This window comes from Saccopteryx bilineata, chromosome 2 (assembly GCF_036850765.1).
Source record: "Saccopteryx bilineata isolate mSacBil1 chromosome 2, mSacBil1_pri_phased_curated, whole genome shotgun sequence".
Taxonomy (NCBI): Eukaryota; Metazoa; Chordata; class Mammalia; order Chiroptera; family Emballonuridae; genus Saccopteryx; species Saccopteryx bilineata.
In genome coordinates this window covers 277,516,083-277,533,184 of record NC_089491.1, presented here as the reverse complement: position 1 = coordinate 277,533,184, position 17,102 = coordinate 277,516,083, and the positions used below count along the sequence as shown (strand labels likewise).

The 17,102-nt window shown below is 48.6% G+C and overlaps 1 protein-coding gene across 2 annotated transcripts in view; it reads right to left on the bottom strand.

Annotated features, from left to right (window-relative positions):
* Nucleotides 1–17,102, bottom strand: part of ATF6 (activating transcription factor 6) — a 105,121-nt gene that overhangs the window by 69,781 nt on the left and 18,238 nt on the right. For both annotated transcript variants that reach the window (XM_066260999.1, XM_066261000.1), the window contains exons 8-10: nt 16,828–17,048; nt 5,316–5,501; nt 4,612–4,703 (exon numbers count right to left, since the gene is read on the bottom strand). In XM_066260999.1, the coding sequence (XP_066117096.1) occupies nt 4,612–4,703; nt 5,316–5,501; nt 16,828–17,048 (499 nt within the window). The remainder of the gene's footprint in view (nt 1–4,611; nt 4,704–5,315; nt 5,502–16,827; nt 17,049–17,102) is intronic.

Below are 17,102 nucleotides of genomic sequence, written 5' to 3'. Positions count from 1 at the left end.
TCAGGGAACACGCTCGTGAAAGGAGTCGGCAAGGCAGCAGACTCCACTGCTGTTCTACTTGAAGGAACGGCTGCAGCTGCTGTGGCCTTCAGCAGCACCCCCATCAGTCAGCAGCCATCGCCCCCAGGGCGAGACCCTCCACCAGTGACTCAGCAGCAGCTCTGACACTGGGCAGCACCTTTCAGCAGTGATGTATTTTTATTTACGGTACATGCACTGCTTTTTCAGACGTCATACCATTAGTGCACACTTTATAGACAGTGCAGTGTAAACATGACCTTAGTAATGCACTGGGAAACCGGAAACATCATGTGACTCGCCGTGCTGCAATAGGTGATTTCTCACGGTGGTCTGGACGTGAACTCCCAGTACAGTAGTATCTCCGAGGTCAGCCTGCACGTCACTGCAGTCACTTCCTACAGCAAACACTTTCTCCCTTCACAGTCAGTTCTGAGCTTTAGGGGCAGGGGCAGCATCACTGGATCTTCATTCTAACTCCCTCTCTCTGTAAATACAACTTCTTCCTGGCAGAGCAGCTGTGCTCTGTCTGCACCCAGGTGAGGGCTCCCAGGCGGACGGGGAATCCCAGCACGGTCACGCCCTGGCTGAGATGTCCACTGACCCTGTTCTGTGTTAACTAAGATTTGTGGTCACAAGGAAGCATCCAAGGACCCAATGTACACTCCAAGTTTTCTCATCCCCTCATAAGACAGGACGCAGAAGTTCCCACAGGCCTCCTGTAGTCTTTGAAAGTGACCAGCGACTTCTCAAGGTAAAGAGGGCAGTTGGTAAAGGACGCGGGCTTCTCGCTGAACTGCCTCTCCTTCATCCTGACAACACGAGTCTGCACAAAGGTAACCAAGCAGCATGTGACAAGCCACGCACACTCCTGGTGCAGCCGCCCACCCGCCCGCACATAGAGGCAACACCGCAGAAAACCAACCAGCTCTGCCCTTCGTGGACTCTACGCCATTTTTTAAAACAAAGGATGAAGTTGATGGAGGCTAAAAAGAGAACCAGTTCCTTCGCGCACTTTCTGGAAGACAGTGAACAGACGGCCATTTGGGGAGAGGACGGCCTAGTGGTACGGGCCTCTGCAGTCCTGGATCGCGGCACCTGGTGCTCAGACGCACTGAGCTTCCCCAGCTCGTGTGTTACTTTGATAAATGTGGAAGGTGCTGCTCGCCAAGAGTCGGAATTAGATTTCATCTAAAAATCTGGCTGAACAGAGCCATGTATAGTTGGTGGTTTGGGTTCTGACATTGAAGTTCCACAGTAACTTTTAAGCCACAGCCAACAGTGACATCATCCAGCAAACGTGCTCAGCAACTGAGAAGAAGAAAAGCCCTGGAGCCAGGTTTGGGGACAGGCTCATCTCGGGATGAGAAGCCAGAATGCTTCCCATAAAGTAATGACAGGCTGACACATGCAGAGGATGCTGGGAAGGACCGCTCCTAACCAGTTCCAGACGACGCCAGCTCTGTGCCACACCCTCACCCTCTGTGGGCGCCTCAGACCCCCGGGGGCTGCCGCCTGGCCCAGCCTGAGGTCTCACACTGGAGTCTGACCTGGGGAGGGGCCGCAGCTCTGCACCCACACGAGAAGGTATCCTGAGCACGGCAAAGAAAAACACTTTGTGGTATTGTAGAGAAGGCAGAGTTTTTATTGAGAGTTTTTAAAAAGAGACCTGTATCCAATTTTAGTTTCTTCAATGATGAGATGGGGTTAAGAATCGCAGAACCCACCCCCGTGAGCAGCATGTAAGAACAGGGTCCTTCGTATCTGCCCTGTAGCTACACCTGCCGTACAGTCACTACGTCTCCAGGCCGCCCGGAGTGGCCAGGGCCTTGACTCCTGCACCAAAAACAGCCGGCTGCCTCCTTCACCATCCACACATCGAGGGGTTAGAAAAAGTTAACCCTTTTAAGTCTGGTTAGTTTATTTTCTCTCTCTGTGATAACTATTCAGTAACCCAAAACTCTTCAAAAGTCCATTTTGCTGCATGTTACTTTGACAAAGCTCTCTTGCTTTCAACATTTCACCACCAGATGCCTTCAGGAAATATTTCTTAAGGCATATCCATATTTGCCAAACTTGTGGGTTATATATTTTCTCCCTTGGAGCCATACCAATAAAGCACAAAAGTTCAATTCTACACTGAACATCTGAAACAACAAAACCAACTTTACATGGTAACGTGATCTCTTCTGAGAGTTTAGGTTCCTAATGTAAAATGCTTTGGAAACCTCTGATTTAAATTCTGTTCAGCCAGACAATTTTGCAGTACCTGAGAAAATGCTCAGTTAGAACTCACAACCTATTTTTTAAAAGCCTAAACAGTTTCTGCACCAATTAAACATGGTAACGCTTGCCTACAACAAGACCACAGGTAAGGAAGGTTTGCAATAAACTTCCAAGTGGCACAAACCAGGTGCAGTGGGGAGTTTGCACCCCTGGCTGGCGGGGCCCTGAGAAGACCCTCAGCCTGGTAGGGTAGAGGCCACCGGCGATAAGTCCATCAAAGAAGACTTCTGAACAGCAGACGGGTGGGCCAACCAGCCCGACATCAGGTGCAGGGGCAGGCTCAGGGTTTTCAATCTGGCTGTGGTTCCCTGGCCCCCGCCCCCTCACTGTCCCTGCCGCCTCTTCTAGGAGAACCATCCCTGGCTGCAGGAGGCTCAGGACCAGCTTCTCTCCTGCTTCCCACTCGGTGTCTGGAGGAATTCCAACTTGTTAAAATGCTCAGAAACTTCTTCATTCCTTCTGGCTCTTCTCATTGTTGCTTTTATTCAATCTATGCCTTTTAACATGTTTTTTAGAGTTGACAGTTCCTAAAACTCCCAGTTCTCCTGGGCTGCAGCTCCACCCACCCTCTCTGGCTGTCCCTCAGGATCTGTGTGTTCACACTTCCCCAACCTCACCTTCCATGTGTGCTGTCGTCTGAGTTTCTGACCACAGCCTCCACAGGCAAAGCAGAACCACCACCTCCTTCCTCTGCAGTGGACTGGGCCGCCTCTCAAAAAAAGTAGACCTGCACTCAGCAGCTGAGAAGACCGTTAATTCACTGAATGACCTCTGTTCCTGCCTTTCCTTTTGCATCAGTGTTAGGACTCACGAAGACTCCTGACACAACACATTTGCTCATCGGCTGCGCGGACACAGCCGCTGAATAGCTACTGTCAGTCACCGGCCACTCCCGGGTTCCTTCATAGACACGCCCACCCTTTACTTGACTTCGGCATGATCCCCCACCCTCCCTGTGCTGGTCCTGTGCAATGCACCTCCCTGCCCCTGTCCCAGTCCCCAGGCAGGCCCGGCAGGCCAGGTCTGAGCAGAGGAGGGCATGGGCGCCGCCTGCAGCCTGGGGGATGGGAGGGCACTGTGGACAGAGGTGGCAGTGGCATCGAAGATGAGGCCCAGGACTCAGCGTGCTGAGCCTTGGGCCAACACTGCAGGCATGGAGATAGCACTGCTCTGTTCCATGCAGTTTCTCTCAGTGTGGCCCAGTCCTCACTGCACACGCTGACCGTGCCAGCCTCGCCCTGCACAGTAGTGGCCAAGGCCTTCATTACTGCCCACCCCTGCCCCCGGCAGCTGGATTTCCCTGGCACAGCGAGCATATCTGTCCCTTTTTGCTGAAAGTGTGCAGCCACTTCATCCCTTGGCCTGGCAAACTGCTACCACACTTCAGATGCAGTTTCCTCCAGGGGGTTTCCCTTACCCCTGCATGCAACCACAGGCACCTACCATCACACGTGGGCCTCCTACAGGGGTCCATGCACACGCATGCACACAGACACTCTGTCTATGCTGGCAGGACCACGGACATCACACCAGACTGCAAGCACATTGTACATGGCTCTTCTCCCAGGGAGTCGTGAATCTCAGAAGGAAGGTATGACCTCTGCCTGACTTCTCTTGGACCCCAATGTCCAGGGTGCTGACCGTGATTGTGTCCAATGTATCACAGCAAGTAGGAATCTAAAAAGATGATCTCTGGGATCCCTTTGAACTGAAGACTTTTGGGACTCTGACCTAAAAACAGTGCTTCTCATGGGATAAGCTACAAACCTGAAGCACAACCAGCGGCCACGGTCACAGCACACAGATGCTTGGGCCCCTTCCACACCTGGCTATCAGCAATGGCATCGCTGGCCTGGCTGCTGGTTTTCTAGCTAGGAAGCCAGCCAAGGGCCTCATTTCCCTCGGCTCAAGTACAGCACTGAGGTCAGTGGGGACACTATGATAGCACCCATTTAAAAGCTAAGGAACTGAGGCAGAGACGTTACGTTATTTGCCTAAGATGACAAAGTCACAAAGTGAAAGAGGAGCTAGGATGTGAACTCAGGCAGTCTGATTTCAAGGCCCTGGATCTTAGTTCATCTTCCTGCTTCACCCGTGATCTGTTTGACAACAACCTTCCTTTATTAACAGACGTGAACTTTCCGCAGACCGGAGTGACGAACGGGACGAGGAACCAGTCTTCCCTCTCCTGGTCTCTGAGACCAAAACAAATCCGTTCTTCTCTAGCTTACAACTAGAGCTAAAATAACAAGTGATGAAAATTTAAGTGTTTAGCATTGGTATCAAAACAAACACCTAAACACTCACCTGAAGGGGCCATAGTTCAGGATCACAAAGGCCACCAGTATCATCACGCAGATGGCTCTCCGCTTCGGACTAGGAACTTTAAGCCTCTGGTTCTACGGAAATGACCACAGGAGATAAGATTAAACTATATCAACCTTACAAAAAGCAACATCTCGGAAAAGAACACTCTTCCTCACCAGTTATCTGAATGCTTAAACAGGTCAAGAAAACTCAAAGGTGAGCAAACAGTATTTTCCAGAACAGAGCAGAACCTCCTGTCCCGTCCCATGGAGTCAGGAGACCTGGCTGTCCCGTCCCTACAGCCCCCCTCCAGGACAGGTCTGCGGGTTCCTGAGAGCACATGCATGGACGGAACTGAGACCCACCGGCTGGGACCAGCACAGCCACAGGCAAACACCACAGGGCTCAGGTGGGCTGAGAGGAGAGCAAGCACTTTTATCTGTATTGTTTTCTTTTTCAAGGAGGAGGTCCTGGTGGACTGCTAAACCCCAGGGAAGAGGGAAAGCTACATACAGCCTGTGACAAAGACAGAGACATTCCGAGTCCTCCTCCCAGAGCTCTGTCCCTCCCCAGGCCAGCCAGGGCTCACCGTGCCCCTCCCGACACGAGTATCTCCCACCATTTCTTCTGAAATGCACCATTCTTCACTGATTTTCAGGAGGAAAGGGCACCTGACCCAGAGCCACTCTGCCACCAGCACTCACCTCAGACACGACCTGGTCCAACTGCCGCTTCAGCGACCCGTTCTCCTTCCGCAGCTTCTCGTTCTCGGACAGAGCTGCCCGCAACCGGGCCTCCAGCCCCTGCAGGTACTCCTTCTTCTTCCTCCGGGACTGGCACGCCGACTCCCGGTTCTTGATCATGCGCTGCTGCCTCCTCAGCACAGCAATCTACGAGAAGGACAACGCATCAGACTGGCCGGTTCCGGAGCCCATTCAGGCCAGAAAACACCAGCTTCTACAACTGTCATTAAACAACTGTGCAAAGGATGTTACTGGTTGTTCCAAGATAGGTTTTTAAAAGTATTACTCAAATTGAAGTCGAATGATTAAACAGGTTTCTAAAACCTGTCACCTGACCTTCTCTCCTGTTTTCTAGGGTTCTTCACTACCCTCCAATGTCCCAGTAGGGCGCTCTCTCATAAAGGGTCTGATGCAAGCTGCATGTCGCACACAGCAGGCCCTGAATCAGCTGACTTTCCCAGAACCATAAACCCAACCACGCATAAGGCCACTCTCCTGTGGAGTCACCACCACTTCAGATCCACGGTGTGAAAACCGCACTTGTGTCCCCTTCCTGGATGGTTCTCTCTCCATCTTGTCAGAGACAAGGCCTCCCGGGTAGAAGGGCAGCCAGCACTGACCTACCCCCCGGTTGCTCTCTGTACTTATGCCCTCCACCTCCCCACTAATAAATCAGGAACTGGGGGTAAGCTCTTCCCTGTCCACTGCTGCTGCCCCCCCCCCCACAGCAGGCTCATGAGCCCACCCTAAACTCCTGCAGCAGCCTCCTAACCATTTTAATTATTGGGAGTCTATTCCTGTCCACCATCGCTAAGACACTCCCCACCAAAAAATCATTTCTATGTTGCTACTGTATTGGAAAAAAAAAAGCTAGCCGTGCATCCCAGCTACCTCCTTAGCTCTCACGGCCTTCCAGAACGTGACCACCTCTCACGTACTGGAAGCTTTCACCCTAACACCACACCCTCTATCATACCACAAGGCCACCCCATGATCTGCACACACGCTCACTCATTCCATTGTCCACACCATTTATTTAAATTTTGAACGCTGTCTCCTTCACTCATCTAATCTAAGGACTCTCCAACACCAGCTGCTAAAACCACCGGGTGTTTTGATTTTCTCTGAATTTCTTGTGCCCGTGTAATCTGGGAGGTACTCCCGAACGTTCTCATGGTCTCAACTGTTTCATGAAAGGTTAACTCTCTCTCCACCTAGATTTTGTACTACTTTTTCCTTTACTCACAATACTACCACTATAAAAACTTACTGAGCAAAATTTGTTTTGTCATGTCTTCTAAACTAAGGAACCTATTTGTCGTAGTATTAGTCTAATTTATCTGGAGGAGTGAGGCAGTAAAATTAATCCCATAAAAGCACTAAATAATACTGATTATTATAAGTACACAGATAACTGAAATACTAGCTTTTATATGTAATGACTTTAAAAGATAAAACATTCTGCCTGACCTGTGGTGATGCAGTGGATAAAGAGATGAACTAGAATGCTGAGGTCACCAGTTTGAAACCCTGGGCTTGCCTGGTCAAAGCACAGGTAGAAGTTAATGCTTCCTGCTCCTCCCCTCATCTATCTCCCTTCTCTCTCATTCTCCCTCTCTCCTCTCTAAAATGAATAAATTTTTTAAAAAATTTTAAAAATAAAATAAACATTCTACTATGGAGTATTAAATAACCTTTTTTTTTTTTTTTGTATTTTTCTAAAGTGAGAAGCGGGGAGACAGAGAGACAGACTCCTGCATGCGCCCGACCAGGATCCACCCAACATGCCCACCAGAAGGTGATGCTCTGCCCATCTGGGGCGTTGCTCCATTGTGGCCAGAGCCATTCTAGCACCTGAGGTAGAGGCCATGGAGCCGTCCTCAGCACCTGAGCCAACTTTGCTCCAATGGAGCCTTGAGGGGAGGAGAGAGATAGAAAGGAGAAGGAGAGCAGTGGAGAAGCAGATGGGCGCTTCTCCTGTGTGCCCTGGCCGATAATCGAACCCGGGACCCCTCAACGCCGGGCCGACGCTCTACCGCTGAGCAAACTGGCCAGGACTCCCATGGGGTGTTCAATAACTCTTCAGACCAGTAAATAAAATTAAACAATTTAATATTGATTATTTTAAAAAATCACAGCACAATCCCTGCCCCACACCACGTTTCCTAGAAACAGAGCAACCCCGAAGCCACCGAGGACCTGGTACCACACACTGCCAACGCTGCTCAGCCAGCGTCCAAAGGAGAGGTATCACTATAGGAGACATCAGAAAAGGTGCTTTCCCATCTTTTCTCCGTTTCTAACAGAAAGGTCACAAGAACACTGCCATATGTAGCCATCAATGCTAAGGTTTCCCTGTGCAGTACTAACCCACCCACCCTCCTCAGCAATGCTGCCCACAATAGGCCCTGCGGGGCAAAGCCAGGGTAGATGACAGCTCCCGAGGCCACACTCTTCTCTGGACAGGGCCATTCTGCTCCATCTGCTGTGACCTTTCCAGCCATGAGAATGTGCAGCATTAGCACTTGATCTGGAGCTCCCATGACAGCACACTGGACAGGACACACAGGCGGTTCCCTGGTGGAAGAGTTTACACTACAAGTTGGGTAAAAGGGAACCTTCCTTTACCAGCTAATTAATGTATGGAATTTGGGGAGGCTTCCATACCACTTCATGATTTCAAACAAGGATAGATTTCTATAAACAATGGAAGCACCTGCGTATCACGCACCATTCAAGATTCAGAGGCTGCCGGAGCACACGCCTCATGCTAAAAACTGGAGACCATCTGTGGCCTAACAGCCACTTCCTCCCATAAAAAATGTACACATTCTGGCACCATAAAAAAAGTCAATGCTCAAAGCTATCAATAAATACAAAGGACGGAGACAGTAAAAATAAATGAAGCCCACAGGAATCCGAAACACGGAGCTCCAGCCTGACTCTCAGCAAGCTACCTTTAGCTATCAGAATATATAATATTTAAATTATTGTTTTCTAAGACAAAAAAAAAAATGTTCAGACTGAACAAACGCTCATGGTCAGCCACAGGTACACGTGACCCCAGGAGCTGTAAAAAGGCATAAAGACTAGTCTCTTGAGCCACAGAAACTCCAAGCGTAAGAGCAGTACTCCTTGAATACCACTCTAACCTGCTGTAACCAATCAAATGTCTCTTCTGTAACAATCAGTGTTTTCCCACACACTTGTACAACACTCCTCTTTCAGGGGTTTGCCCTTCTGGGACTTAGTCATTGACTCTCATTGAAAAAACCTGCCGTGGCCCTGGCCGGTTTGCTCAGTGGTAGAGCGTTGGCCTGGTGTGCAGGAGTTCCGGGTTCGATTCCCGGCCAGGGCACACAGGAGAAGCACCCATCTGCTTCTTCACCCCTCCCCCTCTCCTTCCTCTCTGTTTCTCTCTTCCCCTCCCACAGCCAAGGCTCCATTGGAGCAAAGTTGGCCCGGGCGCTGAGGATGGCTCTGTGGCCTCTGCCTCAGGCGCTAGAATGGCTCTGGTTGCAACAGAGCGACGCCCCAGATGGGCAGAGCATCGCCCCCTGGTGGGCATGCCAGGTGGATCCCAGTCAGGCGCATGCAGGAGTCTGTCTGACTGCCTCCCTGTTTCCAACTTCAGAAAAATAAAAAATAAAAAATAAAAAATAAATGATAAATAAATAAAACAGAAAAAACCTGCCATTAGCTTATGTCAACTATCATTCATATAACAGTTTGTCCACCTGATTGCTGGGTTAACTTGCATTTCTCTCAATGATTTTAAACACTCTTTATATGTTAAAAATGGTTTTGAACTATGAAAACTTGTACATGAAAGCTCAAAGCAGCATTATTCATAATAACCAAAATGTGGAAGTCCCCCAAATGTCCACTGACCGATGACTGGATAATTCAAAATGTGGTTCATCCTAAACAGACACTGGAGGGTTGTTTGGCCATAACAAGGACTAAGTGCTGATACATGTTACAACACGCATGGACCACGAAAACACGGTGAGTGAAAGAAGTCAGACACAGAAGCCTGTCCTATGTAACCGCTGACCACAATGTCCAGAAGAAGCAGACCCACAAGCACAGAAAGCAGGTCCGCGGCTGCCAGGGGATGGGGAGGCTGTGGGGGAGGAGTCACTGTGGATGGGTAGGGCTTTCCTTTAGGGTGATGAATACATTCTGGAACTGACTGCAGTGATTTGAGGGAACACAACTCTGAATACACCAAAACCACTACTCAACGGCACACTTCCAAAGGGGGAGCTCTGCGGTGTGCAAACTTTATCTCAATGATCCTGTTAAAAACAACAAGAGACTTAGGGGAAGCAGCCCTGGCTGGGTGGCTCAGTGAATATAGTGTCATCTGGGGGCGCGAAGGTCAGGGGTTCGATCCCCAGTCGGCACATACGAGAAGCAGGTAGTGACTGCACAAGTAAAATGGAACTAAGTGGAACAGCAAGTTGCAAGCTGATGTTTCTCTCTCCCCCCTTTACCCTCCCCTCATATCAATGGAAACATTAAAAAATAAGAAGACTTAGAGAAGCTCAGCCCCCCCCACACATGCACACAGAGCACAACAGCCAATCAAGCGTCACGTGAGGAAAGGGGTACAGCAGGAGAGGGCTGCTTGTGGAAACACTAAGACCCACGGGGACTCCACCCAGCAGCCCAGGGACTGAAGCTCAACACGGAAGAGGCTATCTAGCACCACCCTGCGGAGAGCCACCATGAATGTCTACCAAAACCCAAGAACTCCTACTCCAACCCTAGGAGTTCCTGCAAACGTCCTTGTATGAGAATAAAACAAGCAGTAAGTCATTCAAGGGAGGAATGTTTATAATGAAAAAGACTGCAAACGTCTTACATAATTGTGGCATCCTACACGACGGTGACAATCCAGCAAACAAAGGAATCAGAACGTTCTATGTATTGACACAGAATGCTCACTAGGGGACATTCCATGAGAAAGGCCTGGGCAGGCAGAGGAGCAGCAGGTGCGCAGGTAAAGCCCAATGCACTCCAGTTGCAGAACGGCCTCAGGAGGGACGCACACAGGACACAGGCGGCCCCTGAGAGGGCCACGTAGCTGGAAAGCACCCAGGCCTGTGTCCCGAGAGTGAGTCTGCAGGGCTGGCTACAGAAGAGAATCAGAGACCAGAGAGAGACGTGTTTACTTATTAAGATATTAATCAGCATGTCTCTTAAAAAGTTATTTTTTAACCTTATCAAGATGTCAGACTGAAATCTACAGAATGAAGTTGCCACAACGTAAATCTAACCTGACTGCACTGTGTGGGGAAAAGATACCTCTATCCCCTTCCTGTTTCAAAGCGACTGCAGCTACAAATGAAACTGCTTGCCAAAATGTTTACTCAAGATAAATTTTCAGAAGCCCCCAAACTTCCACCTAAAGAGAAACTGCAAACATTTTAACAAAGCATGTTATTTTTTTCACAACAGAGAGGGACAGACAGGAAGGGAGATATATAAGCATCAGTTCTTCGTTGTGGCTCCTTAGTTGTTCATTGATTGCTTTCTCATATGTGCGTTGGGGGGGGGGGGTGACTACAGCAGAGCGAGTCATCCCTTGCTCAAGCCAGAGAACTTGGGCTCAAGCTAGTGAGCCTTGCTCAAACCAGATGACCCCACGCTCAAGTGGCGACCTCAGGATTTCGAACCTGGGTCCTCCACGTTCCAGTCCGACGCTCTATCCAGTGTGCCACTGCCTGGTCAGGCAGCTTGTTTTTCTTTTATTTGCAAAGAGTCTGTGGTAGCAGGAGAGCCAAAAAAGTCATGGGCTTAGACGTAGCTTTTTGCTAAAACCTGGATGGCTTTTCAGATCCCTCTACCCTTCCTGCTGAATTTGTTCTGATGGATTCCTCTACCTTACAGCCTAAAGAAATATCATGACTTCAATGTCTTTCTGTTAAAAAAATTTACTTACTAAGAAGTAGCATTCATTATTTATCTCCTCAGATCTAAACTAGCTACAGGATCCAAGGGTACTCCGCCCTACAGGCTGACCTCACAGAGGCCTATTCTAGGTCCTACAGCTTAAGTATCAGCAGAGTCAGGCTTTGTTTCTGAAACAGAACACAGCACTCTCCGTGTTTCTAGGCGCTTCTCTGCATTGCTCTGCACTGTAAGCAGATTATTTTACATCTGCATTTTTCTTGAAAGATACTCCTGTGGGTCTCTGGCGAGCCACGCTACGATAGGTCTCCCTGGGTAAACAAAGAAGACAGGCCCCGGCCCCCCCACCCAGGCCATTTCTCAGGGTCGTGTTTCCAGCGGGAACCTTGGGAGATGAGGTAACGTCTCCCTGCGGACAATGAGGCGGCTGGTTCCTGCTTCCCGTGAAGGCAGCGATTCCCGAGCTCAGCACTCCCCCCACAGTTAAGAACAGTGAGCACCGTCTGCTGCCCCTCCACACGCACAACACCAATGTGCGTGAGAACCTCACAGCACAACAGTGTCTCCAGGAAAAAAAACACAGAGCTCCAATTGACATGCCAGGGGAGTCCTCCTCATCATTTCCAATACCCGCAGGCACTCTGCTTCCCATGATGACTGGGACCCCCGCCATGGGGACCTGGCATAGGGACTACCAAGGTAGGGACTGGGGTGGCAAGGGTCAAGGTCACAGAGTAAAGAATTAAAAAGAGGCACAAGGTAAGTAAAGGTCTGGAAGATGGCCTGAGAGGAAGACCTGGGCTCCTGTCAGTGTAGCCGTGACCCTCCATCCCTGACCTACTGAGGTTACTTATCATTTTCTTTCCATCGTTCCCACCTACTGATTCCCATGAAGGGTCTTTGCTCCAGCCTGGCCCACTGTGGAAAATGTACAGTATAATATCATTGCCTTTTCCATGGTCTTTTGCCCCAATAAACAGAACAATGTAACTCTATGACCATAAACCAGGAGTTCTGAGGGACAGGAGGGGGTGGGGGGAGTAGCAGGTGCCATGCAGGTGCAGACGCTTGTTCGCAAGCCATGGTCCGAGGTCTGGCAACATTCACCAGCCCCTGGAAGCCAGAGGAGCTAGCTCAGGTGAAGCACCTCCACCACGCACTGCAACGTACGAGGGCTTCCACTCTGACACAAGAGGCCACACTCCCCTTTTCCATCAGGACCAGAGCCAAAAGTAAACCATATTTCTTGAAAATTTAGGTGAGGCTTCCAAGACTTAAACAGAACAGATTTCCCAGCACAAGTCAGAAGAGCAGGATTATAATTTGAACCAGGCACACTGCTTCGGAAGAGAATGTGGCAGTCACTGCAGCCTGCAGGAGTGGAATGCCAAGCACGACACTCACCGCGCCCGGCCCACGCGGAGCCGGCCAACAGAGAACAAAGAGGCAGGAGAGAAAGAGCCAAGTTAGCACTACAAAGCTACAGACGGATACAGGTTCTCTTTTCTTTCTCTCTCTCTCTCTTTCTAAATTACAACTTTTCCACCACACTTTTTGTTTAAAAAGCACATAATGAAGCTCTTTTATTTTTGGCCATTTGCATCAGGAATGTCCACTGAGCCAGCTCTGTCCTAATCGAGCAGGACTGAGTGTGGCAGACACAGACACGCACAGGCTCTTGCACCCGGGCACAGAGACTCCGAGCAGATCAATGTATCTGCAGCTGTGTCTGGGACAGGTGGACTGCATCTGGTTCCCGAGTGGCTTGGCCAGCTGATAGGCCAGACTGATGTTTCTTTGCTTGAAATAAACATTAAGTCAGAACCTCTACCAGAAAATCACCCTGAAGAGGCTTGGCTCATGTGCGGACGTGGTGGCCAGAAAAAATAAGCACAAAAGGCTCGCTGATGTGGGTGACGAGAAAATTCACTCGAACGATCCTGCGCTAGAAGCAGCACACGAAGTGTCCATCTCATATGCTGCCAGCTCTGGATTGTGAACAGCACTGGGAACGCCAACCACTGATCCTGCTGAGGAGACGAGGCCTGCTGGTTCTGCACTTCCTCATCTGCCACGTCCCCAGCTCCTCCGCGCTGACCTCACCAGTCAACCATCTGCCAAGTTCACAGTCACTCAGCACAACAGGAGAGCCAACGTGCTCTCCACGCCAGGAACCTATACAGGACATTGGGCCAACAGACCAGCAGTAATGCCGACATGTTTGGGGGTGACAGATGGGCCAGCGCAGACCCAGCAATGCCCACTTTGAGATGTCCCTTGTTCAGACAGTCAACACAAGGACTGGACCAAAGACTCTCGGGAGCAGAGGGACGACGTTGGGGGAACCAAACCGCAACCATTGCTGGAGTCCCACAGTGAACCCTCTTTGCACACGACAGCCTTCACTTCCTAGGCTGTGGCCATACTTGCAGCCTCTTCCTCAGTGTGCCAGCCACGCCGACCCTCACCACTCCTCCACCTGTGACTCGGTTTCCAGACACACTCCCCACCTCGCTGAGTTGCTCTGGATGGCCCCGCGATCGGCTGTTAGATTTCTATGAGTACAGACTAAGATTACGTTAATGTTGACCTGTGGTTTTTAAAGTTCTAATTACTCATGACCTTTCCTCATGTCTAAGATTTTTTTTTTCATGCACAGGCTATTTTTTTTTAATATTTCATAATAAATATTTTTAATGCCCTAACACACTACAGGAAGACAACTTTGGACATTTCCTGTTGCTGGTTCTATCTGGTAGTATCACAGGGGAAATGTTCAAATTCATAATGGAAAGGAGGTTTTAAGAGGTCATTTTTCTAAATCTTCTCTATCATTCTCACCCTCCTCAGTCTCCTGTGAAAAGCACATTCGTTTTATTTATTGGTTGTACAGCTGTTTAATTAAAACATCATCAGATATTTTTAGATTTCTATTACTGTTTATTCACTTATTATAGCAATTTCCCCAAACACAAGAGGAAAGACAGGCCACACCCCCACATTTGATGACTTCACCACGTGCCTATCTTCTCTCCTCCCTCCTGTGCTCACCAGCTCCCCATAGAGATCTTAAAGCAAATCCCAGCATCTGATCATTCCATCTTCCAGCAAAACGCACAGCATCACTTCTGCCCACTGTGCAGCAACACTGCACTGTGCCTGCTCCTCTCCTCACAATGAACTAACATAGATCAAGCCCAACTCTGTACCACCCGTGTCTGCTCCAAACGACAACGCTGCTCCCTGAGGCATGCACATCCACAGCGCCCAGATGGAGGGTGGGAATGGCTGGATGACTTGGACCTCCCCTTCTGTACGTTCCTGTCTTTCAGTGGGTCTGCACAACACTGCTGACCGCGATTACACTGGTCTTTTGCAACAGTGAGCAACTCACAGCTAAATAGGCTACTGACACATTAGCTAAATTCTGGTACACAGATCACCAGTAGTCTGATAAACAACCTTACATGACACACAGGATTTTAAATATCTTTGCAACATCTAAGAAAGGTGGAGTGGCAATATTAGCTACCAGTGACACCCACTTTTATTTTGAAAAACATATGGGTTTGCTTTACTAATCACAAATTTAGAGAATCCACCATTAGACTGATCATTTTACCTTAACTGTCATTAAACTTTAGGCCCCTGGTGTCCAACTACTGTTTAATACATAACAGGAGGTATTTTATTCACATTTAAAGAAAGCAAGAATTAGCAGCCCTGGCCAGATGGCTCAGAGGTAGAGTGTTGGCCCTCTGTGTGGACATCCCAGGTTCAATTCTCAGTCAGGGCACACAGGAGAAGCGCTCATCTGCTTCTCCACCCTTCCCCCTCCCCTTTCTCTCTACCTCTCTCTTCCCCTCCCACAGTCAAGGCTCCATTGGAGCCAAGTTGGCCTGGGTGCTGAGGATGGCTCCATGGCCTCTGCCTCAGGTGCTAGAATGGCTCTGGCCACAATGAAGCAACGCCCCAGATGGGCAGAGCATCGCCTCCTGGTGGACATGCCGGGTGGATCCTGGTCAGGCGCATGTGGGAGTCTATCTCTCTGCCTCCCCTCCTCTCATTGAATAAAAAAATTTTAAAAAAAAAAAGAATTAGCTGGCAAGTGCTGTAACTGGTTTTAGGGAGTGGCAGATCTTGGGAAACTTTCTGTGATTTATAAACTCTAAAAAAATCCCTACAAAATACTAGGAATTTGAAGCTTTGCAATAATAGGAAAGTACCAAATAATCATTAAGTGACTATCCCCAGAGCAACAAGCCATCTTCAGGCAGTACCAAAAGCCCTTCTGTAAGTCAAGAGCTATACTAAATGTAAACCCTAAGAAGTAGTCTACAGACTCGTATCTGGTAAGGTGCTGAAACACGTCAGTCATGGAATATCAGAGAACTGTGTAAACACTAGTGAAGGACTATGGGAATGTGCCCGAAGGTTTAGGACAGTGGTTCTCAAAGTGTGTGCCAGGACACACTGGTGCGCCCTAGAAGATTTCCAGGTGTGCCCTATGGTATTCCAGAGAAATATGTGCCTGCTGGGGACCAAAGAACCACAGGGTTTTTGGAGCCTAGATTTTTGGGGGACAGAGATGTGGGGAATTGGCTGTAAGCTGACAGTCTGCCCAACCCCCCACCTCACTTGCCTATATAGGTTGCAAAAGGCTATTCAGCTGTGGTGCTAGATTGTTTACACTACCCCCCATGTTCCACAGAAAGACTGGAGGCAAGTTTCTTCTATCCTTTGTTTGGTGTCAAGTTAAGATGATATGTATGGTGGGGGTTTTCTGCACTCAACACAATTAAGAGTAAAAAGAGAAGAATTCTTAATGTATTGACGAGGAAATGAGAGTTTGCCTTTCAAATATATGCCCAAACATTGAAGAAATCGCTAGGACACATCAGGCTCATGTTTCTCATAAACATAAGAATGAAAAAACTTAACACATTCACACGAGGACTTGCCGAATTTACTAAATCTTACTAGACTGTATCTATATATACAAAAAGATAACTTTTTTGTTGTCTTTTTATTTTTTAACTCCTTTTTTACGAATTCTAAAAAGCATAACTAAAAAAAGTAACAAAATGTTTTTTAATGTCAAAATAAATTTAATTTTATCATATTTATTTCGTTTAATTACCATAAAAGCATGCCTGGACTTTATATATTTTTCTTTAATATTTGACTTAATTATTACAACATATTTCTCAGAAATTTGGATATAGTGCTCCTACAATTTTTTGTAGGATTTTAAATGCGCCCTGACTTCAAAAAGTTTGAGAACCACTGGTTTAGGAGCTAAGTGGAGGGAGGGAGGCACACTTCTTATCAGACCACTACCAACCTGAGGAAACTTTTCAGTAGATTCTAACAACATAACCCCTACCCTATTTCCCACCAAAGATTGGATACGCAATTTCAGCACATTTGACACACTGAAACAAACTTAACACACACACACACACACACACACACACACACACGGCAACTAAAACAGAAGTGTGTTTTGTTCTTGTTTTTAAGTCAGGCATTAAAAAGCACTATCGAAACTTACGTCTGAACCCACACTCCTCACGGTACTTTGGAGGACAGGCTTAGTCACAGAAAATTTCCCATTCACTGGGCTGCTGGCCACAGGGGCTGGTACCAAACTGAGCACATGATTAGGGAGCTGTGCGGCTCCCCCAGCAACCGCCAAGATGGGCTGGACAGAGGGCAGGACCCCGGGCGCCTGCAGCTGTACCACGGCCGGCTGAGACAGCACCATGGTCTGACCTGGTGGAGAGAAGAGACAGGGGTCAGAGGGTGCACAGCTCTGGACAGGAAAAG